The 19,899-nt window shown below is 34.9% G+C and overlaps 4 protein-coding genes across 5 annotated transcripts; 2 read left to right on the top strand and 2 right to left on the bottom strand.

The window, feature by feature from the left end:
- Positions 1–798: 798 nt before the first annotated feature.
- On the top strand, positions 799–3,642 carry LOC103938939. Its single transcript, XM_009348993.3, has 10 exons — positions 799–1,149; positions 1,655–1,750; positions 2,078–2,162; positions 2,322–2,443; positions 2,611–2,635; positions 2,722–2,805; positions 2,898–2,927; positions 3,021–3,123; positions 3,225–3,290; positions 3,416–3,642. The coding sequence occupies exons 1-9, from the start codon at positions 1,057–1,059 to the stop codon at positions 3,286–3,288; spliced, it is 702 nt and encodes a 233-aa protein (XP_009347268.2). The 5' UTR covers positions 799–1,056; the 3' UTR covers positions 3,289–3,290; positions 3,416–3,642.
- A 474-nt stretch (positions 3,643–4,116) lies between these two features.
- LOC103938923 (40S ribosomal protein S7) lies at positions 4,117–6,146 on the bottom strand. 2 transcript variants are annotated; one of them, XM_009348977.2, is made up of 6 exons: positions 6,015–6,146; positions 5,415–5,504; positions 5,256–5,329; positions 5,058–5,181; positions 4,530–4,712; positions 4,117–4,428 (listed from the first exon to the last, which is right to left on the bottom strand). In XM_009348977.2, exons 2-6 carry the CDS (start codon positions 5,487–5,489, stop codon positions 4,309–4,311), a joined length of 576 nt encoding a protein of 191 aa, XP_009347252.2. In that variant the 5' UTR covers positions 5,490–5,504; positions 6,015–6,146; the 3' UTR covers positions 4,117–4,308. The 2 variants fall into 2 exon arrangements, with proteins under 2 accessions (XP_009347252.2, XP_048445046.1); XM_048589089.1 differs by having other exon boundaries at positions 6,019–6,041.
- Positions 6,147–8,565: 2,419 nt separating this feature from the next.
- On the bottom strand, positions 8,566–10,244 carry LOC103938915 (transcription factor MYB62). The gene is made up of 3 exons (XM_018645345.2): positions 9,785–10,244; positions 9,535–9,664; positions 8,566–9,316 (listed from the first exon to the last, which is right to left on the bottom strand). The coding sequence occupies exons 1-3, from the start codon at positions 9,951–9,953 to the stop codon at positions 8,725–8,727; spliced, it is 891 nt and encodes a 296-aa protein (XP_018500861.2). The 5' UTR covers positions 9,954–10,244; the 3' UTR covers positions 8,566–8,724.
- A 5,335-nt stretch (positions 10,245–15,579) lies between these two features.
- LOC103938907 (transcription factor BEE 3) lies at positions 15,580–17,118 on the top strand. The gene is made up of 6 exons (XM_009348961.3): positions 15,580–15,990; positions 16,080–16,199; positions 16,327–16,392; positions 16,492–16,560; positions 16,659–16,736; positions 16,841–17,118. The coding sequence occupies exons 1-6, from the start codon at positions 15,628–15,630 to the stop codon at positions 16,934–16,936; spliced, it is 792 nt and encodes a 263-aa protein (XP_009347236.2). The 5' UTR covers positions 15,580–15,627; the 3' UTR covers positions 16,937–17,118.
- The last annotated feature ends 2,781 nt before the right edge of the window (positions 17,119–19,899 follow it).

Raw genomic sequence — 19,899 nt, 5'->3', positions numbered from 1 at the left:
TGTGAAAAATAATTGCATGTATAAGACCTCGTTTGGTATAGATAAATAGTTCATCAAAAACATCAAAGGAAATTTTTGTGTTTACATTTACAATTTGCCACCTTTACATTGTTTCTTTTTTTAATAAATGATATTATCTACGCTAAAAGAAAAGAGCAAGCTTAGCCTTATAATATATTAGTAATAATGTAGTGTAAGCTCTCCTTTAACGAGAATCGAACTTAAAAAAAGTAAATTGACTGAAAAATAGCAATTTTAAATAAAAATTATAAAATAATTTCTGACCGTACAGTACAATGTAAGGTGAATAAGGGCTGGTTTGGTATTGCTGTGCTTTGAAAAAAAAGCTGCTTCTGCTGTGCTGTGAGAATAAGCAGCTGTGAAATAAAGCAGCAGAGTGTTTGGTAAACTTTTTTGTAAAAGTGCTTTTGAAAAAAAAAAAGCAGTATTAGAGTGTTTGGTAAACTTTTATGTAAAACAGATGTGAAAAAAAGCCGGTTTTTCAAAGCTAGGTTTTGCAGCTTCTTGTTTTTGGCTTTTTTTCATCCAAAACTGTGAAAAAAAGCTGAAGCTGAGTGTTTACCAAACACAAAAACAGCTCTCAACTTTTTTTTATAGCAGCTTTTTTCATAATTACCTCAATACCAAACCAGATCTAAACATAATTAAAGGATTCCGGAAGAATTCTCGTTCTGTTGTACATTCCCAAATATACCAAAAAAAAAAAAAAAAAAAAAAAAGACTTTAACTCGAAGATTTTGAAATGGGTTGGATCTGGAATGTAGCGTTAGAAACAGTGCACCTGGCGAGACAAAAGTCATGGGATTTTTACTACTTTCCAGACATGTTCTAGTCTCCTGATTGGTCACCAAAGATTCAAACTTTTTCAAAACTTCCTTCTGTTTTGTTTTTGCCCATCTTCAAAATTTGCTCTGCACTCTCCTCACTCTCACTTCAAATAAAAAAAATTCAATCTTTATACTTTCTCTTTGATCGGGGAGAGAGAGAGAGAGAGAGAGGGACACCAACTTTCTCTCTCTAAATTTGGGGTCAGAGATGAGGCCTAATTGGGAACTCACAAACTGCTGCAACCACGAGCAAGTCGTCTTCCTCATCACCGTTGCTGTCTGCACTGTCGTCATACTTGCTGTAAAACTCTCTCTCTCTCTCTAACTTACATTGGTTCTGGCCAGTGTTTTCCATGGCTTTTGATATTATATTTGAGAAGTTGGAGTGTCGCTTTGATCTGGGCAAAGATTTGTTTTTCGACAAGTTGGAGAATTGGATTGATTCTTTGGTTCATAAAATTTGTTCTTCAGCTGTGGAATGAAGAGCAGTTTGATTCCCTGTTGATTTGTTTTCTGCTCTTAACAAATTTTGGGGCTTGGGATCTTTGCCAGTGCTTAAGTTCAAGTTAAATTGGCCGAATTGGTCATTTTTCAATCCCCAATTGCTGAAACGATCGTTTGATTTCTACGTCGATATTTAATTTTGATCAGTTCATCTGGGATTTGATTTCTGATAATTTTAGCTCATTTCCCAAATTAGTTTCAAGGAGAAATGCAATTCTTCAACTTGTTTTTTTGTTGTATCTTGTAAATATGGTGTACCGTTTACAATTCATGAATGGTGAATCGTTCTTCCTTCCTTGTAGCTTTGGAGGACAGTACTTCTGAGACCCTTCAAGCTTGTCACTGTGTTTCTTCACGAGGCGAGCCATGCTATTGCTTGTAAACTTACATGTGGTCATGTAAGAACCCCTCCTCTTCCATATTTTCATCGAAAAATTTACGTTGATAAACTGGAACAGAATGCCTGCCTGCCTGCCTGCCTGCCTCTAGTTTTGTTGAATCAATAGTGTATTTGTTAGTGACTGATACTTCAGGTCAGGAGAAATGCCACTTGCTTCCAGTAATAACGCTCTTTCGTATATGTTCTGTATGCACTTCGTTGTATTCGTTTGATGAAATTAGACATTGGAAAGTCTGCCTTGCTGAGATGTCCTAATGAAAACGCGTAGAATGTCTTCGTAATTGGCTATGTTTAGAGGCAGGTAATGATACAGATTAGTTTGCAGGTGGAAGGGATTCAAGTTCATGCAGATGAGGGCGGAACCACACAAACCCGGGGTGGTGTATACTGGTTGATTTTGCCCGCTGGATGTAATTCCTTTTATCTTTGACCTCTTCTCCGTTGGGAACTGTTTTCAAATGCATGATATTTTATACTTACCATTTGGACATTTCGGGTCATATATGGTTTGTTTCTCAGTCTGATGCAATTGTTATCCTTCTCATTTTTCCGTTTATGTTGCGCATCAGATCTTGGTTCGTCCTTTTGGGGGATGCTCTTGATTCTTGCATCCACAAATCTCCTTACTGCTCGAATAGCTGCTGGGTGTTTTATTGCTGCTCTACTGATTGTACTGTGCATAGCTAAAAATGTAAGTGCTAATAGACATGCTTTTACTTGAAGCGTCAGGATATGTAACAGTTTAACGTTGGATTTCATTGATGCTGAATGCATAAGTTTGTCAAATAGACGACATGTTTGCCTAACATTGGATTTCATCTTTATCCTGTTGTGTTTGTTCTGCTTGATGATGTGCAGTGGATGCTTCGAGGACTCTGTATAGGTATGTATTCTAGTTGCAGTGGTATATCTTCCTATGACTAGCAAAGGATGCAATATGACGTTTGTTTCTCATGTTTACACCGCCAGGATTCATTGTTTTTCTCGGCGTAATTTGGGTTCTGCAAGAAACAACAACAGTTCGTGTGCTTCGGTACATTATTCTGTTTATTGGTAATTGAATCTCTTCTATTTCCTTTCTTTTGGTCATCTTCCAAAACTACGGGAATAACTAATCGCTGCCGGTTCTATTTTGTCTAATGCAGGTGTAATGAACAGCTTGTTTTCAGTCTATGGTATGGGGAAGAAACAAAATATTTGATCCTCAAATTAACCTGGCAATTGTTGCATTGGTCAACTCCGTTTAATGTCTAATTGTAACAATGCAGATATCTATGACGATCTTATATCCCGTAGAGTTCGTTCTAGTGACGCCGAGAAATTTGCAGAAGAGTGTCCTTGCTGCACTGGCTGTGGATGGGGTGTCATCTGGTGAGCTTCTTATCGTTAATAAGAATTGCGCCCGAGTGCAAGACATGCTCTTGTGCCCTACTTCAGCCGTTTTTTCTAACTCCTAAGAGCTTTCTTTGTAGGGGTTTTCTATCTTTCGGGTTTCTTTGCGGAGCCATGTACCTTGGTCTTGTGATTTTGTCTTAGAGGCAAGTTTTTGCTTCGAAAAGTTGTTATTCTTATCGCCTATTTGCTCAATCACGAGAAATACTTATATAGAACAGGTTCACCGTGTAAATGTCTCCCCTCAATCACCCTCGCTGCATTTGTGCAGGTTACCAAATCCGGTAAAATTATTTGGCTGCTGCGAAGTTTCGACAGCACCATGTCTGTGGCTGGCAATGGTCCGTCGCTGCCACCGCCCACGAGCGCCATCTAAATACTGTCAAGCAGATTTTTTCGTCATTCTTAAGCTTCTATCGATTCATTCTTTCAAACGATTTGAATCTCACAGAGACGATTTATCCCAATGAATTTTGTTTGCTACAAATCTATTAACCACGGATCTGTTTGGAATTTTCTAAATAAGGATCTCACTTATCAATTATTTAACAAACGCAAAATCAAACATTGACAACATATTGATTAAATATCAACGACATAGTAATCATTATCAAATTCCCCGACTCAAGGACCTTGATCACAAAGTGGGAAAAAGGATGTTGGAGATCTTGTGATCGTAACTGTTCATCGTACAATCATCATATATCGTACGGTCAAAAATTATTTAAAATTTAAAATTAAATATAAATACTACCTAACGAAAACTAAACGCATAATATATACAATGAACGATCACGATCACAGGACCCCGATATCTTTTTCCCACGAAGTGAAGGAATATCAAGGACTAGTTGAAAACTAATCATTTCAGCAACCAAATTAAGAAAATACTAATTATGCAAAATGGTAAATAGTTTGTCACGAAGCAAGTGATGTCGAAAACCAAGCATGAAATTTGAAGAGTCGAAACACTTGATTGAAAAACCTTCGATTCAAAGAACAGAATAAAAATCCGACATTAAACCATATCACATCAACAAAAATACGAGCTAGTAATGTAGAGAACGAAATCCTTCAAAGGCTATCCTAAAACCAGGTCTTCAACATCAAAATTTTAAATCGTCTGCCTGCTCAACTGCAGTTCGTAAGGTAAACCAAATAATTCTATGCTTCGGTGATTGGATACTCGAACACAACATCCTTTCCCGAAAGCTTCCTGTAAACAGCAGAGAAGCTCTCCAGCTTGTATTCGGTGTTGTTACGTTCCTTGGGGTCCAAGAACACCTGCCCAACATTAGGATAAAGGAGACTTCAATATTCTAGTTTTTCTATTAGAACATCTATCCAACTTAATTTACCATTTCATCCAAGCCTTGATAGTTTACCTTCATTATCTTGGATCCATCAAGACGGTATCTTATGCGCTTTCCGGTAATCTCAGCAGGCAACACAACATCCTCCAACATTGCCTCGTGCACAGCAGTTAGTGTACGAGTGCGGGGGCGTTGAGCAGCTGACCCTTTCTTTGGAGGCCTCACAATCCTACGTGTGGCAATCAGGATCACATCCTACCAAATGAAAACCCAGGAGGCCCCTATGAGGTTACCAAACAAAAAAGAAATTTTGCAAATAGATACAGATATGCATATAGGAATCACTTATTTATAGATAAATAATGTAATAAGACAACTAAATTTCAGAACTAGGCCACCCACTAGAGAGACAAGAAACCAAGATGAAAAGCTAGCTGAGCAGATAAAAAGAGTAACAAAGAGATAAATTGTTTCAAGCTGTTAGGCGCAAAGGGTAATGCCTAGAAACGAGGATGCTACATAACCACAATGATAGACTAGTCTCAATTATTTATAAGTTCACATACAATACAGAACCGAACATCATAAATTACTAATCACCTTTCCACTGAACTTCTTTTCAAGCTCCCTCACGAGGCGAACGTGAATCTTGCGGTATGCCTTCCTAAGCCTATAGGGCACATGGATAACAACTGCCTTCTTGCTTCCAGACACATCAACTTGACTGCGGCAGAAAAAGAATGCAACTCATACAATAGGCAACAGTTTATACACACAAATTCCGTAAACAATGCTTACATTGCTGAATTAATATATAGATCCTTCAGGTCACTCTTCAGCTCCTGATTTGTGTTTTCCAAATCAAACAATGCCTGCACAGATAAGAACGGGTGATCAAAACCCAAAACTACAACAACAAAGTAACTAAAAATCATAGTAAACAGCTGCATCACTTACTTGAGCAACTGACTCTTCAAATTCAGTCGGCTCAGCATTGTTATCCTTGGAAATCTTCTTCCTTGAAGTATACATCTTGGCAAAAACTGACTAAACAATACAGGCATAAACCACAATCAAAATTTCCGGCATGCAAAGACACGAAAAAACTGATAAACTTGGATATTCGGCGCGAAAACAAGAATTATATTACGATCCATCATACGCCATTCGAGTTTTATAAATCAGAGAAAAATTAAAACAAACATGGAATAAAGGGTTGGGATCATATTATTGAACAAAACTCAAAACCCACATTACAAAATACAAATCTTTCTGCATTCGAACAAATCACAATCCAAATGAAGGGAAAAAAATGGAGAAAATAAGCAAATGGGTCGCTAAGTTTTGCAAAAATTGATGCTTGGAGACAACGTAAACATCTTAAAACCCCTTCGATTTCATGTGAAATAAAAGCAGCATAAGAAATCTAAGATGCATAGACTTACTACAGCTAAAAGTCTCAAACTTTCTCACACAAAACAGTCAGTCGAGCAGTGAATCGAATGTAAGAGAACGAGTTGAGGAAGATAAAATGGGGATTAGAGATTTAGGGTCTACCTCGAGGAGAATCGAGAGCCGGAGCGACTTCTGCGTTTGAGAAAACCCTACAGCTCTGGCTTCGGCGGGTTCAGAGAAACCCTAAGGATGGCGAATAAAAAAGCTTTAACGAGATAGAACGGACGGTTGGATGATGAATCGTATAAATGAACGGTTACGAATAGCCCTGGAGTACTATACAGTAAAATATTGGGCTGAAAGCCCAACATCCAAACGACAAACTTAACCCAGCGGGCTTTTACAAAAGGCCCTCGAAACTATCATTTTGTTTTGAGGCCCTAAACTTTAAATATTTCTAATTCTCCCCCAACCGTTAGCGTTCTCACAATTTTTGTTCATCACTTCCAATGCACAAGATCAAGTTTTAGGGACATATAAGAAAAATTATTTGGTACTTGATCTGCATCAAATTCAAATATTTTTGTTTTTTTGTCGTCGTAAAAGCTTATATTGTACAAATTGCACAAAAACAACACTCAATTTGATAAAAAAAAGTCTGAACTTAACAGTTGGACGAACATTTCAAGAGAAAAAGAGTCAACATAATTTTCGAGAGCTCTATTCTGACTAACTTTCCAGTTGGTGATCATGGAAATTGTCATGCCTAGTAGTCTTTTTCCAATTTGTTGAATTAAAAAAAAAATATATATTCTGACTAACTTTCCAGTTGGTGATCATGGAAATTGTCATGCCTAGTAGTCTTTTTCCAATTTGTTGAATTAAAAAAAATATATATATTCTACTAATAAACCAATTACACTATCTATACGTTAATCGATGAGAAGACTTGTCATAGTTTTGTGTTAGAAGGGATCATCTCTGGATCCTTTCCACCTAATCCTTCTCATCAAACAATCTAGACCTTTGAAATTTGATTAAACAGCTAAAAATACGAGCCCACTTTAAAAGTTATAATAACTTTAGCCGTTTGATTAAATTTTAAGGATCCCGATTGTTTGATGAGGAGAACTAGGTGGAAGGGATCTGAAAAGGATCCCCTTCCGTTTTGTATTAGCTATAATCAATGGTGAGAGGGGAAGACCAAATATTAGCATGTTCTGTGCTATAATATGTGGAAGTATTTCGAGTCAATCATGCACTGACATGTGTTTTTAATTATTCAATATTATTATTATAGACTACCGTCACAATGTCATCTCAATTGTAGAAAAGTTCCTTTCCCTTTTAACATAGGTTGCAACTTTTTTTTTTCTCAGTTGCATTAATTTTCTAGTGCTTCATGGTTGGTGGTCTCTTTGACGCACTTGACTTGCAAGTCTTAAATCAAAGCATTGCTGCAAGAAGATATTGCTTCCTAAAATTGACTAATTTAGTCACGATTTCTCCACCGTCCCATTAATTGGTTAAGGAAGAAAATTTGAAGCCTGGCTACTTTTGCATTTATAAAACCATGTAGGTTTTTTTTTAAGGAAAACTAACAAAAATGGTTTGAAAACTTTGAGTTTTAACGATAAGGATAAAATAAAGATAAAGTGAATAGTACCATGATTGACTTTTTAGTATAAAAATGTGATTTTTCGTTAAAGTGAACAGTACCGTGGACTTTTCATTAAAACTCTTTTTTTTTTTTTTTAAGAAAGAGTGCTATATTTTATTTATTGATAAAATGACATTATAAAAATATATCATGAAGAACTCGGCTTTAAAAGGGTACTTGCAAACTAGATCTAGACATATTACAATAAACATTACTTATCGCAAAGTAATGGATAGACTTGAAGCATTTGTTCGAGCACATTAGGAACCACAAAATTTATATAGATCAACAAAACCGTTAAATTTTGTGTTACACGGAGACCATGTGAGAACAAAATCTCAAATCATATATTGAGACATAGAGTACAATGGCCATAGGTGGATCACCACCTATTCACCGCCATGATCCCAGAATACAAGTGAAATAGATCCAGCAAATCAAACAAATTCATCCTTAACACTTGGATCCAAAAGAGGTTGCACACTAAAACGAAAAGGAAAATCAAGCAACTCTTATGTAGAGAGCAATCAAACAAGCACACACTCCTAAAGAAAGAAATCAAACCAAACTCCAAAACCATTCTTGGAAATTATTAAACATAACTAAAATAAAAAGATAAAATTATGTCACCGCTTTATAATCTCCGGACATAGGAAAGCCATATTGCTGCATCGACTAAACCTAAATTGTCATTATGGCTAAACCAAGCCTGATGCAATTTGATAACTTTCCCTGCTTCAACCTAATATTGAAGGTGATAACCGTACCCAAAGCCTTGTGTTAATTGTCTTGTGTGGGCCAAAATGTGATGGCTATCACAACAACTACAGCATTTCAGGACGAAAATTCAACACCAAATAAAGTAAACATGAATTGAGAGGAAAGAGACCAAGAATGATTTCAAGAAGATTGTCGTCGGCCCCAAACCCAACACCAAACACGGGCCAGCGCAGATATATTTTATTTTATTTTTATACAAGAACCAAGTAGGTTGAAGCTGTAACAATATATGAAACTGCACTCGAAGACAAAGTGAACTCGGAGCCTTAGTGCTTGTCTCATAACCATACCATTTTCAGTACTAACAATATTTGTACAATTTTGTGTGTTGGGTAGAAAATTAGCTGCTTAACACTTGATGAAATGATATATAAACTAATTTGTATGAGTCACAACTTCCCATTTGGCCACATTTCATCCATGTTCCACATGCTACATGAAAAAATCACTGTCAAACCAGTTGTTTTCTGCCACGTAGCAATCGCCGGCGGAATTTCCAGGGAAATTTGGTGCTGAGTCTGCTGACACAGATTCCTGCAGATTTAAGGATTCCATGTCGTTGCCACTGTTGTCACCACAATAGAAAGGAGGGCATTCCGGAAATTGCGCAGTCTTCGACATGTCCACTGGTTCTGAAGGGAAAATGCATGAACTTGTGCAGTAATCTGCCTCTGTGTTTTGCTTTTCGACATCCAAATTGTACATTGTTCCACTCATATTAATTTCTTCCAGCACTAGGATTTGTGGTGGCTGGGATACTGTTGCCGTTAGATGTTGGACAGTGTTGTTTTCGAGAGGCTGCGAAATCGTAGGATTTTGGTTTAACACAGCTGAAGAAATCGATGTTTCTCCTCCTATCTTCTGCTTCAACCTAGGCATCCAAAAGCACCTTATCATATTTTGAAACTCTCTGCTTTTCATGTCGATGTTGAGATGCCGGGCTTGTTTGTGCATCCTTGTTCTCCAATAGTTCTTGATTTCATTGTCTGTTCTTCCCGGTAAATACTGCGCGATTTTCGACCACCTGCGATCACAAAAGGAAATATAACTATTTTTCTATAATTTAAGACCAAAAAGCACCACACTATAAATGGTAAGTTTTAATAAACTCTGCATGAAAAAGGCTTCTTTAAGATGTAAAGAAACTGAATGCCTCTCCGCGTTTGTTTATATTAGATTAGAACATCGCTCGAATTAAAAGCGGCAATGAATTTTGGGTGTTGAATGGGGTAGCTAGCTCACCTATTGCCCATTTTTGAGTGGAGGTTAAGAATCAAGAGCTGTTCTTCAGGACTAAGATTGCCTCGCTTAACGTCGGGTTTCAGATAATTCAACCATCTCAATCTGCAACTTTTGCCAGTTCTCCTTAATCCTGTATAATTAACCAACAAATTAAGAAATATAATAAACCAAAAAAGAAGGGAAAAAAAAAAAGACCATAAAATACTCGTAGCCATAGTCACCAGCATGCAAATTGGTTACGTACGGTTACCTGAACGTTTGGCAAGCAAGTTCCACTGGCCTTCGCCATGGCGCTCTATGTACTGAATAAGAAGACGGTCTTCTTCAAGAGTCCATGGCCCTCTCCTAAGCTCACTGTCGTCTTCGCCGGAACAATTGCTACTTAGGGTTTTAGTATTAGTGGACATACCAGCTCTCATTCATAGAAACAAGGGCAAGCTTTTGAGGTGTTAAAACAAAGCCAGACTAGAAATTTATATGCATCATACAAACACACACACACACACACACATATATAAGTATATATAGTAAACCAAAACCATTTTTCTCCTTGAGAATTTCTAAGGGCAAAGCCAGAAAATTCAAAGAAGAAGACTAGTAGAGTTGCAGATTCTACATGCATGTAGCTTCCATTGAGCTTCCTTTAGTTTATGGTTTATGTAGGAAAAGAAAAAGAGAAGCAAAACGACAATCACCCATGGAAGTAAATATTGGCGGGAATAACAACCAGTAAGATTAATTTTATTGAATATAAATTCCACTATAATAAAATTATACAAACATATATGATATATAATCACATAAAACAAAATTATAAAAATGTAATGACCTAAGGGAATTTTGCAGATAGAGCCTTACGGATTTGCAATGTCCTTGAAACAAAATTTTGTCTTTACTCAATGTTTGTAACTCTATGGACAAATGTTTTTTCTACCAGGATTCAACTAGCTATAAACAAAGTTTAAGGTAGGCATTCTAATGCTTTTTTCAGAACATATGTAACGATTTGATCAAACAGATCATATAACTGTTTTGAATTAATCAAAAATTTAAAAAAATTAATTAATCACTGAATTAAAAACTTAACTAAGTCATTAAGGCTTTTCTTTAATTAATTAAATTTATACATTAAGCATAAACCAGGTGGGCCTCCTCACATGCACTTAATTCATTTTAATTGGATGTTAATTTGATCGATTTAGACATGTTAGACTTTTTTTCATAAGACTACAAATGGATTTATGCTTATTATTAAAGGCAGATAAAACAGAATGTTGCTATCTTATCTTAGTCGCCCTTTGATTAGTATACATAGCTGCGTAGGCAGTGGCGGCTCTAGGGAAAGAACGGCGCATTGTACAGGACTTTGGATTTGAGCGGCTTCAAAAAATTTGTCAGCTAAAATTTATATGCGATAATCCTATAGATTAAAAAAAATTGCTCTGATTAGCACTTCAAAATGTCATTATGCATTCTTTGTAAGTGTAAATTTTTTTAATCGAAATATAAAAATTGAGAATGTATAATAAGATGCTTAAAGTGTCAATAATAAAATTGAAAAAAAAATCTTATTATATAATAGTGTTATATAATCAAGTGAAACTTTAAAGTTAGAGTTTTTGAAAAAAAAAAAATTTCTTGTTTGATTGTTTAAGATTGACTGTTTTTTATTATTTAATGAACGTTATGTTTGTAGCTTTTTGTACTTATTATTTAATGATAGTTGTGAACTTATAATTAGTTAGTCCTAAAGTTTGTTTTGATTTAAGTTATTTCAAAGACAACCCTGTGTGTAGGCATCGTAAAAGATAAACCAACACGCTTCTTTTGGTAGTAATTAAGATAAATATAACACCACTACTTCATAAACAATATTTAAATTAAATTCAATGAATTTCAAAACAAAAACAAGAACATGAGGTACTGCTCTTTGCGTGCAATGTTGTCAGCAAAAATAATATGAAATATTTGTATGTACGCAACGCATGAATCAGATTTATAGTAAATAATAAATTAAGGAAACATTAGTATCCGGTCCTTAGTTTCTAATGTTCATTGATTAAAATCCTATTAATTTTTATATTTTGATCAAAGTCCCTATCATATATGCAAGTTACATAATTTTTATAACAAAAATTAGTAATTGATTTAGAGATATTTACACCCTTATTAAACTCCTAATTAATTTTCAATTCAAACATTTCCAAAATATAAAAAATAAAATTAGAATAAGTTTGTACCCATTAAATTTTTATAAAAAATTGATATGTACCCATTCTTAAATATACCAATTTGTTATATGAAAAATGTACCCTTTTTTAATATAAAATGTACCCATTTTTTATATAAAATTCATTCAATCTTTTCTCTAATCCATTTTTAAACTTCTATGGGTACATTTTGAGAATGTAATTATGTCAAATTAAATAGAAGAAATTTAATAATGTTATTAAGCCTAATATCTTCTTTTTTTGTGTTTTTTTAAAATGTACCCATGTTTTGGTACAATAATTTTTTAGTTAGTTTTTTATGAGCGTACTCGTGTGTGTACACAAAATATATTGGAGAATATAATTTATCTTTGATATTTTTTATCCTATAAATTATGGGTTTTATTTTAAATCTCATTAATATAAATAACTACAAATTTTATTCTTAAATTAAATATATAATAACCTACATAGAAATATATTATTACATTAATGTCAAGAATTTCGATAAAAAACTAAAAACAACAAAGATTTCAGTAAAAAAACATTTGTAATTAGGAACCACATCCAAAATGTTCCTTAAATCAATTAACGTGATTACTCATTGAATTAAGCAGTCCACGATTCCATGCACAAAGATATCATATATGAGAGGGATACAGCTAAAGGGTGGACGCACTTTGAGGTCAAGGTGGCCTCGCGACTATTAGGAGTCCATAAAATAAATATGTCAAAGTCTTTCGATTCGATTGTTTAGTACGTGTCTCTGTTGTACCCACCAAGTACTTGATGTAATGTATGCTAAGCATATATTGGTAGCAATAGGCAAATTGTGTCAAGATCACTCAACAAAGTCTCTTGATTGCACTCATCAGATTTCTTCAGCATATATTTCTATTTGTTGACATGTGTACAAGTTGGCTTAACTGACGACAATAAGCCATCAAATATTCAACTAAAAGTCTTAGTGAATAAGCTGAATTTTTTTAGCGTGCTTCATGTCCTATTCTTATCTAAAAACTTAAACCTTTGACACTGAAGTCTCTCAATGTTCAAATCTTGGATCTATCACCGAATATTGTCAAGCCTTGATGATGATTTAGCTACTGTTGCAACATGTAGTTTTCTGCCAGAAAACTTTGATAAGATAAGACGAAATTGATTAACCAAAATTTTGTACTTTGATGATGATTTAGCTACTGTTGCAACATGTAGTTTTCTGCCAGAACACTTTGATAAGATAAGACGAAATTGATTAACCTTAATTTTGTTCTTTGATAAGACAAGACGAAATTGATGGGTTTATGACGTTTGCTAATTCTTGTGTCATGGGTTTCGCAAGCGTTCGCTAAAAGCAATTCATGAATCGATATTATATTCCTAAGTTAAGAATTTGTTTTCCAATACAATAGAAAATGATCTTTTTTGGGATCCAGGAAATTCTGTGATTATATCCGTTCATTGTATATCATGCGATTAGTTTTCGTTAATTACTATTCATATTTAATTTTAAAATTTAAAATAATTTCTGACCGTACGATGTACAATGAACAAACACAATCATAAAATCTTCCGAATCTCCAAGAAAAGAATCTAGTGAGGATCATTTTCCCAATACAATGAGTTGTATTAAGACTATACTAGACATCAAGTGTAAGGCTTAGGGCAAGGATCATCTATATATTTAAAGGAAAATTAATAAAAATAGTTTGAAAACTTTGAATTTTAAAGATAAGGACAAAATAAATAATAAAATGAATAGTAGTATAGTACCAGAATTGATTTTTTAGTGTAAAAATATAGTTTTTCGTTAAAATAAACAATACCAATAACTTTTTGTTAAAATTTTTTATATTTAAACCTTAGATACTTCTTAGATGTGGGATTTTCTTCGCATCATTCTTTTGCTTGTATCGAGCCGACTTTAATTACAACATAATTTTTTGTAGTCTTCGTAGTTTTTTGTAGCTCTTCATGTGCTTGCTTATTTTATGTTCATTTCCAATGAATAATAAACGAATTTTGTTCAGTTCGCAACATAAAAATAAATAAATAAAACTTTTTTTTTTAACTCACTATCGTATCATTGTAAGAAAAAAGATACTAATTTTGTTCATTTACTCAAACGAAAGATATCATGCACGTAAAGATTAGACCCTAAAAAAGGAGAAATCTTTCAATATGCCAGGAACACAACCCGATACACCAAGTATTATAATATAAGTGGTTAAAAATTCAAATTTTAAAGTATCAATCACTTGTATTATATAATACTTGGTGAGCTAAACTGCATTTCTAGCACATTGAAAATTTTCTCCTCAACAAAGCCAAAGGCAAAGAAATGACTCGTCAATTTCTTGAAAACAAAATTTTGCCTAATGGGGTGAATTCCATTCAAAGGGTCATAGTTTCTTCTTCTTCTTCTTTTCTAGATGATCTACAACACTCACAATATGCATGAAACGTGTTTGACTGACCAAATTATATTAAAATATATTTATCCAGCACTTACAAACAGTTAAAATCTTATCCACGGTTGCTTATTGTAACAGTGCCATTTCCTATGTGGTTCCTTTTCTTCCTTCAACACCCCATTCAAGCTTTGAACACAGCAAAAATATGTGCTGAAAAGTCTGCCGAACTTGTTAGTTGCAGCTAATTTTGACTTTAGAAAGATACTGTATTTTTTACGACGATTGTCACACTATCAAATAGTTTTACAAAATCAGGTGTTATAGTATGAGTTACCTACAAATGACATTAATGCTAGTTTGTATAAGCAAGGACTTTGACTTTGTAACAGTGATCACTTTGTAACCAAATCTTAATAATCAAGAAACTGCTCTCTGGACTGTGAAATGATCTAATTAGCTAGTGATTTCGATGCTTAATATTTAGCTAGAACCCTAAAATTCTAAACCCGAAATCCGACTTTTCTTTCGAGATTGCCTTGAAACAGGCTAACCCGTCCACCTAGTAACAAAATAAAAAGCCCAATCTAAAGACACAGATTTAAGCCCAATCCAAAGACTTGTCGTAGGGATATCTTAGCAAGGCATTCTTCCGTTTTTAAGAAGAGTAATTATAGGGAGACTACATATTTATAAGGTTGTGCTATTTAGCTTGTATTTTATAGTTGAGATCTTCATCTAATCCTCGGTTATTTTGTAAGATATATCTAAGATAACGAAAACATTCATTCTTTGGCACTTCCTAATCTCCAATCATCATCCTTATCTCATTTGGACCCTCATTCCCACTGAACTTGACTCCACATACTTTGTCTTTGATCTAAACAAAGACCTTTAACTTCCAACATTTCCCGCTCAAGGTTAAGCTTCGCATCTACTCCTTCTTGCGTTTCATCTATCAACATGATATCATCTGCAAAAAAGTATACATCGAGGAATATCATCTTGAACATGTTATGTTAACTCATCTATTATTAATGCAAAAAGGTAAAAGTTTAAAGTTGAGCCTTGATATAACCCTTTAGTTATGAGAAAAGCTTTTAATATGTCCTTCACAAATTCTTACTGCAATAATTACTCCAACATACGTATCCCTTATTGCTTGGATTCTCAAATCCCAAAAATTTCTAAAATCTCCTAATTAAATAGGGAAAAGATCAAGAATTGAATAACTAGCTAATTCTTACTTTCTTTAAAGTTAAACCACTTCATATGTTAAATTATTAACAAACATGATCATACACTTCTAGTTAAGCATGATATGGGGCCCACAGGGGACACACAGATCTGCCACGTGGCCACTTCCTCATTCATCCATGTTAAATAGTAGTACCTCACCCACATTATCCAAAAACTCAATTGAAACCTTCGAGCAGGGGACTCTGCAAATCCAAAACAAACAATAAAACCCAATGTCTGAATTCACAGAAGATTTCCTTAGCAATAAACCTTCACTTCCATTTTTAGATATTGACCAAAACATGGAACCAACAAACCAGTATGCAGACCAGTTCAATATTCCAAGTGTCGTGGAATATCCAAGCTTGAATTTCCACACCTACATGCCCTTCTCAAATGACACTTACTTGTTCAGCAATCAAGAACCCGAGTTCCCCGCCGGAAACACGAACGAAAACTTTCCAAAATTACAAGTTCATTCCATTGTTACAGATGGAAATGAAAGCAAGAAGAGAACAGCAGTGGATGATGCAACAGAGAGCAGCTCCGGAATCTCTACTACCCCAGTTTCTGAAACCGGGGTCAAGCGAAAAAATGTAACTGTTTAAATCTTTTTTTCTCAGTTTTTTTTAAATTTGTTTTGCCTTGTATGGTTCCCAGTTTGATTTTGTTCGTGTGTTCGCAGAGCGCAGAAAGAGGAAAGAGGGTCAAGAGCAATGAGAAGGAAGATGAGAAACCAAAGGAATTTGTTCATGTTAGAGCCAGGAGAGGCCAAGCAACTCACAGTCACAGTCTAGCAGAAAGGGTACTTAAATTTGCTTGTGCTTCTTCGTTTTTTTTCTTCGAGCGATATTCTAATTCAGTGACCGATAAATTTGTTAAAAACATTAGTTCTTGGTTTTAATATATGTTTATTGAATGTCGTCAATCAGGTTAGAAGAGGAAAAATCAATGAAAGGCTGACATGCTTGCAAGATATTGTCCCAGGGTGCTCTAAGGTAATTAAGAAATTTGGTAGCGTAATTAAGCATATGTGTTTAACTTAGTAAATTCAAGAACCATAAGTCTAATTTATGAACGCGTTAATGTAATTACAGACGATGGGAATGGCGGTAATGTTGGACGAGATAATTAATTATGTTCAGTCCTTACAAAACCAGATTGAGGTAATTAGTTTAACAATAATCAAATTTTCCTTGTTAATAATTTGTTCTTAATTATCTTCTCTGGAAAATCAATGTTTGTTCTTTGTCGAATATTTCAGTTCCTATCTATGAAGCTAGCCACAGCGAGCTCTTTCTATGACTCCAACTCAGAGACTGATGTTACGGAAACAATGCAGGTACAAAATATGAAAAAGTTTCAGTAAAAATTTTTTGGTGACGAGGGATGGAATTCTAATTTTGCGCGATCGAAAAGTAGTAACGTTTTTTTTTTATGTTGCAGATAGCAGGAGAGTTGGAGAGATTGAAGAGAGAAGCTGCAGGATATGGAGGATTTGGTGCTAGCTTCCACTCAATATCTTCAGCTTGGTCCCCCTGAGACTTGAAGATGCTCTATCTCCCATATCCTACTCCTCCTACGGTTCTAATGTTATGATTTTTGTCCCCGCTTCATGCTAAATATGTCTGCCACAAGTGGAAAACCAAAACTTGTAAAACCCTAATTTATATGTTGGGGGAAATTTATTGAGATTAATACCATGCACACAGTTAAAAAAGTTTCTCCCTAGTTGTGAATCTCTAACAATAATCAGTAATTATTTGCATGATGCATAAATTGGCTGTACACTAAATCCTAATTACGTACTTTAATTTATCAAAAGAGAGATTCAAACTCGGCTACAAGAAGCCGGACATACTACGATAATCAAATGACCTATTTCATGTTTACAAAACCGACTTTATGTTACATAATAAAGTCATGACTTATAAACATAAGGGGTGGATAAACACTAAGCTGTCAGTTAAAAGGACTGCTAAGACAACGGTTGGATGATACATGTTGTCTTGTCTCATGTGTTAAAAACAACATTTAATTGCCATCAACTTGTACGTATAAGATCATGGGAAATTTGGAAAATTTCTTCTAATGTCAAGAGCAACGTAGATGCAACATGGACGTTAAGGATATTGTGTGCCGTTTAGTGTTTTAACTATTCACATAACATTGCGTGATTGGTTTGAGATACTTTCACCTTAGCGTTTTAGTCTTCTCCTTCTATATCGGCCTTAAAATATCAAAACTTGGAGGTAACTAAGTGACATTAATTTATTGATTATGACTCATGAACCGAACCGAAGTGTTACAAACTTGAAATGACAACTGAAAGTAACCCATGGAGTCCATGAAAATCTCATGGAGGTTGCCAATTCATGAGGTGAATGATTGGGGGAGAGAGAGATGTGAAGTTTTTGTCTTCAAGTTTTGTTTTTGAAAAGAGGGAAAGATAGGTGCAATGCATCCATGAAACTTGGAGGGACAGAGGACAGCAAGAATGGGCCAAAGCATGCCCTAAAGAGCATGGGGCAGTGTGGGATCTCCCAACTTCTCTAAAAGGATAAATGCTTATGAACCTCTCTCTCTCTCTCTCTCTCTCTCTCTCTCTCTCTCTCTCTCTCAAAAGCAATTTTTTTTTTCCAATTTGTTTTCTCCTCATATCCCTGTCAATCTTTCTTCTTTTCTTTGACCCCTCTTGGACCAAGTCTATTGAAGCAGTATGCATGAACAAAGAGGAGGAAGAGGACTCAAGGGTCCCCCCTCAAATCGTAATGGAAAATGGATAGTGCCATATATTCCCAAATTGGATTGAGGAGATCACATATTAGGTGGAGTTGGGAATGTACCAATAACTTAATATGGGCAAGTTCAAGGCACATAGATTAGAAGCTTTTGGAGTGGAAGATGTTAGTCTGTCAAAATACCCACTAAATTATGGCAAAACTAAAAAATAGCACAAAAAAGAAACCTAAGTGTGTGCATGCATCTCATAATATTAATATGCATAAACCTCAATGTAATATGATTCACCACGAACCATCTCATCGTCGAGTGTCTCAAGATGGTTATAGTGATGTGGTCAAGAAGCATCATCATACTCAAATGGTAATGTTTGCATCAATCTTAATCAAAATCGAGATCTATGTTTAAATTATGTTTGAAGGTTGTAGATGATGGGAAAGGAAACTCTCTGGATCCTTTTTACCAACTCCATCAAGGCACACAATCTGGGCTCTTGAAATTTGATCCAATGACTACAAATAAGGGTCTACTTTAAAGGTTATAATAACTTTAGCCGTTAGATCAAATTTCAAAGATCCAAATTATTTGCCTTAGTGGACTTGGTGGAAAGGATCTAGAGGGGATTCTTTCCCATAGATGATTATCACATGCAAGGTCAAAATGTCATTTCGTGGTCAACAAAAGTAATTTTTTGGATGTTTTTGTCCCGATTTGTGAGCCTCACATGCAACTATGAACATAGACAAAACTAGACTACATAGATGATATGTATGGTTTGATCAAATGAGAGTTTCTATCATGCACATGCCCTATATGTGCATCAGCATAATTGATCAAATCTCTGCCACTCGTTTTCATTTAAAAAATTGGAAGGTCGAGATTTAATCAAATATGTTGATAAGCAACCCATGCGCATGAGAGAAACTATGTTGACCTATATGGATTAAGGACTCAAGAAGAATTAGGGGTGTGTTCCAAAAAAATTGAAAATCGAAAAATATCGCACAAATTATCGAATCAAAATAACTAAATTGAATTTCTCTAACTGAACTGAACCGAATTCAATTGGTTCAGTTTCGGTTTCAAATGTTAGGACACCCACTGAGACGAACAAAACCAAACATCTAAACCCATAATACTACGTTGTTTTATGTTTTACACTAACCCTAACTAACAGACCCCTCGTCCCCTCCTTTCTTCAGACTCCAAACTTGATACCTTGCCTCCAGTCTCCAGACTCCAAAGTTCAAACTCGATACCCCGACCTTGCTGCTCACTCTTCAAACTCAAAACATCATCCTTTAGACCTCACACACCTGACACCTCGTCCACTTCGCTCTCTGTCACGCTCGCCCACCTCGCTCGCTGCCACGCTCACCCACCTCGCCCAATTTACTGCGTATTGGCCTGCAATTTATTTCTCAAGAATAAAAAATTCAACATTATTAAGACATGAAAGCAAAGCTTTTTTATTCACATGAAAAAAAAAAAAAAACCAACAGGAATTAACTAAAACTAGAATTAGTTACAATATTTGTCCCTTAACTTATATTTGTATTTCACTTTATCTCCAATTTAGTTTATCTATGTAATAGTTTTTCACTTGTGGTATGTGACTCACTTTAACCATTTTGTCATACTTTTGCTTATTTGATTGTCAACAAATAAAGTTAAGACTAAAATGAAACACGAGTATAAATCAGAATATTACTATCGTAATTAACCCTAGAATAATATCAATAAAAGTAAGAGAGGTTGAATGC

Source organism: the organism of the source record quoted next, unplaced genomic scaffold, assembly GCF_019419815.1.
Source record: "Pyrus x bretschneideri cultivar Hongxiangsu unplaced genomic scaffold, Pyrus_bretschneideri_v1 Contig3, whole genome shotgun sequence".
In the NCBI taxonomy this organism is placed as follows: domain Eukaryota; kingdom Viridiplantae; phylum Streptophyta; class Magnoliopsida; order Rosales; family Rosaceae; genus Pyrus; species Pyrus x bretschneideri.
This window is presented reverse-complemented; position numbering and strand designations above follow the sequence as displayed.

Excerpts from the sequence above, each read along its gene's own strand:
- LOC103938939 (XM_009348993.3), top strand. The coding sequence starts at position 1,057 with ATGAGGCCTAATTGGGAACTCACAAACTGCTGCAACCACGAGCAAGTC. Across the intron at positions 1,751-2,077 it reads GTAAACTTACATGTGGTCAT|GTGGAAGGGATTCAAGTTCA; the intron begins GTAAGAACCCCT and ends ATTAGTTTGCAG. Across the intron at positions 2,806-2,897 it reads GTACATTATTCTGTTTATTG|GTGTAATGAACAGCTTGTTT; the intron begins GTAATTGAATCT and ends TGTCTAATGCAG.
- LOC103938923 (XM_009348977.2), bottom strand. The coding sequence starts at position 5,489 with ATGTATACTTCAAGGAAGAAGATTTCCAAGGATAACAATGCTGAGCCG. Across the intron at positions 5,330-5,414 it reads TTGAAGAGTCAGTTGCTCAA|GCATTGTTTGATTTGGAAAA; the intron begins GTAAGTGATGCA and ends TTATCTGTGCAG. Across the intron at positions 4,429-4,529 it reads ATGGATCCAAGATAATGAAG|GTGTTCTTGGACCCCAAGGA; the intron begins GTAAACTATCAA and ends AATGTTGGGCAG.
- LOC103938915 (XM_018645345.2), bottom strand. The coding sequence starts at position 9,953 with ATGAGAGCTGGTATGTCCACTAATACTAAAACCCTAAGTAGCAATTGT. Across the intron at positions 9,665-9,784 it reads CTTGCTTGCCAAACGTTCAG|GATTAAGGAGAACTGGCAAA; the intron begins GTAACCGTACGT and ends TTAATTATACAG. Across the intron at positions 9,317-9,534 it reads CACTCAAAAATGGGCAATAG|GTGGTCGAAAATCGCGCAGT; the intron begins GTGAGCTAGCTA and ends TTGTGATCGCAG.
- LOC103938907 (XM_009348961.3), top strand. The coding sequence starts at position 15,628 with ATGTCTGAATTCACAGAAGATTTCCTTAGCAATAAACCTTCACTTCCA. Across the intron at positions 16,200-16,326 it reads GTCACAGTCTAGCAGAAAGG|GTTAGAAGAGGAAAAATCAA; the intron begins GTACTTAAATTT and ends GTCGTCAATCAG. Across the intron at positions 16,561-16,658 it reads CCTTACAAAACCAGATTGAG|TTCCTATCTATGAAGCTAGC; the intron begins GTAATTAGTTTA and ends CGAATATTTCAG.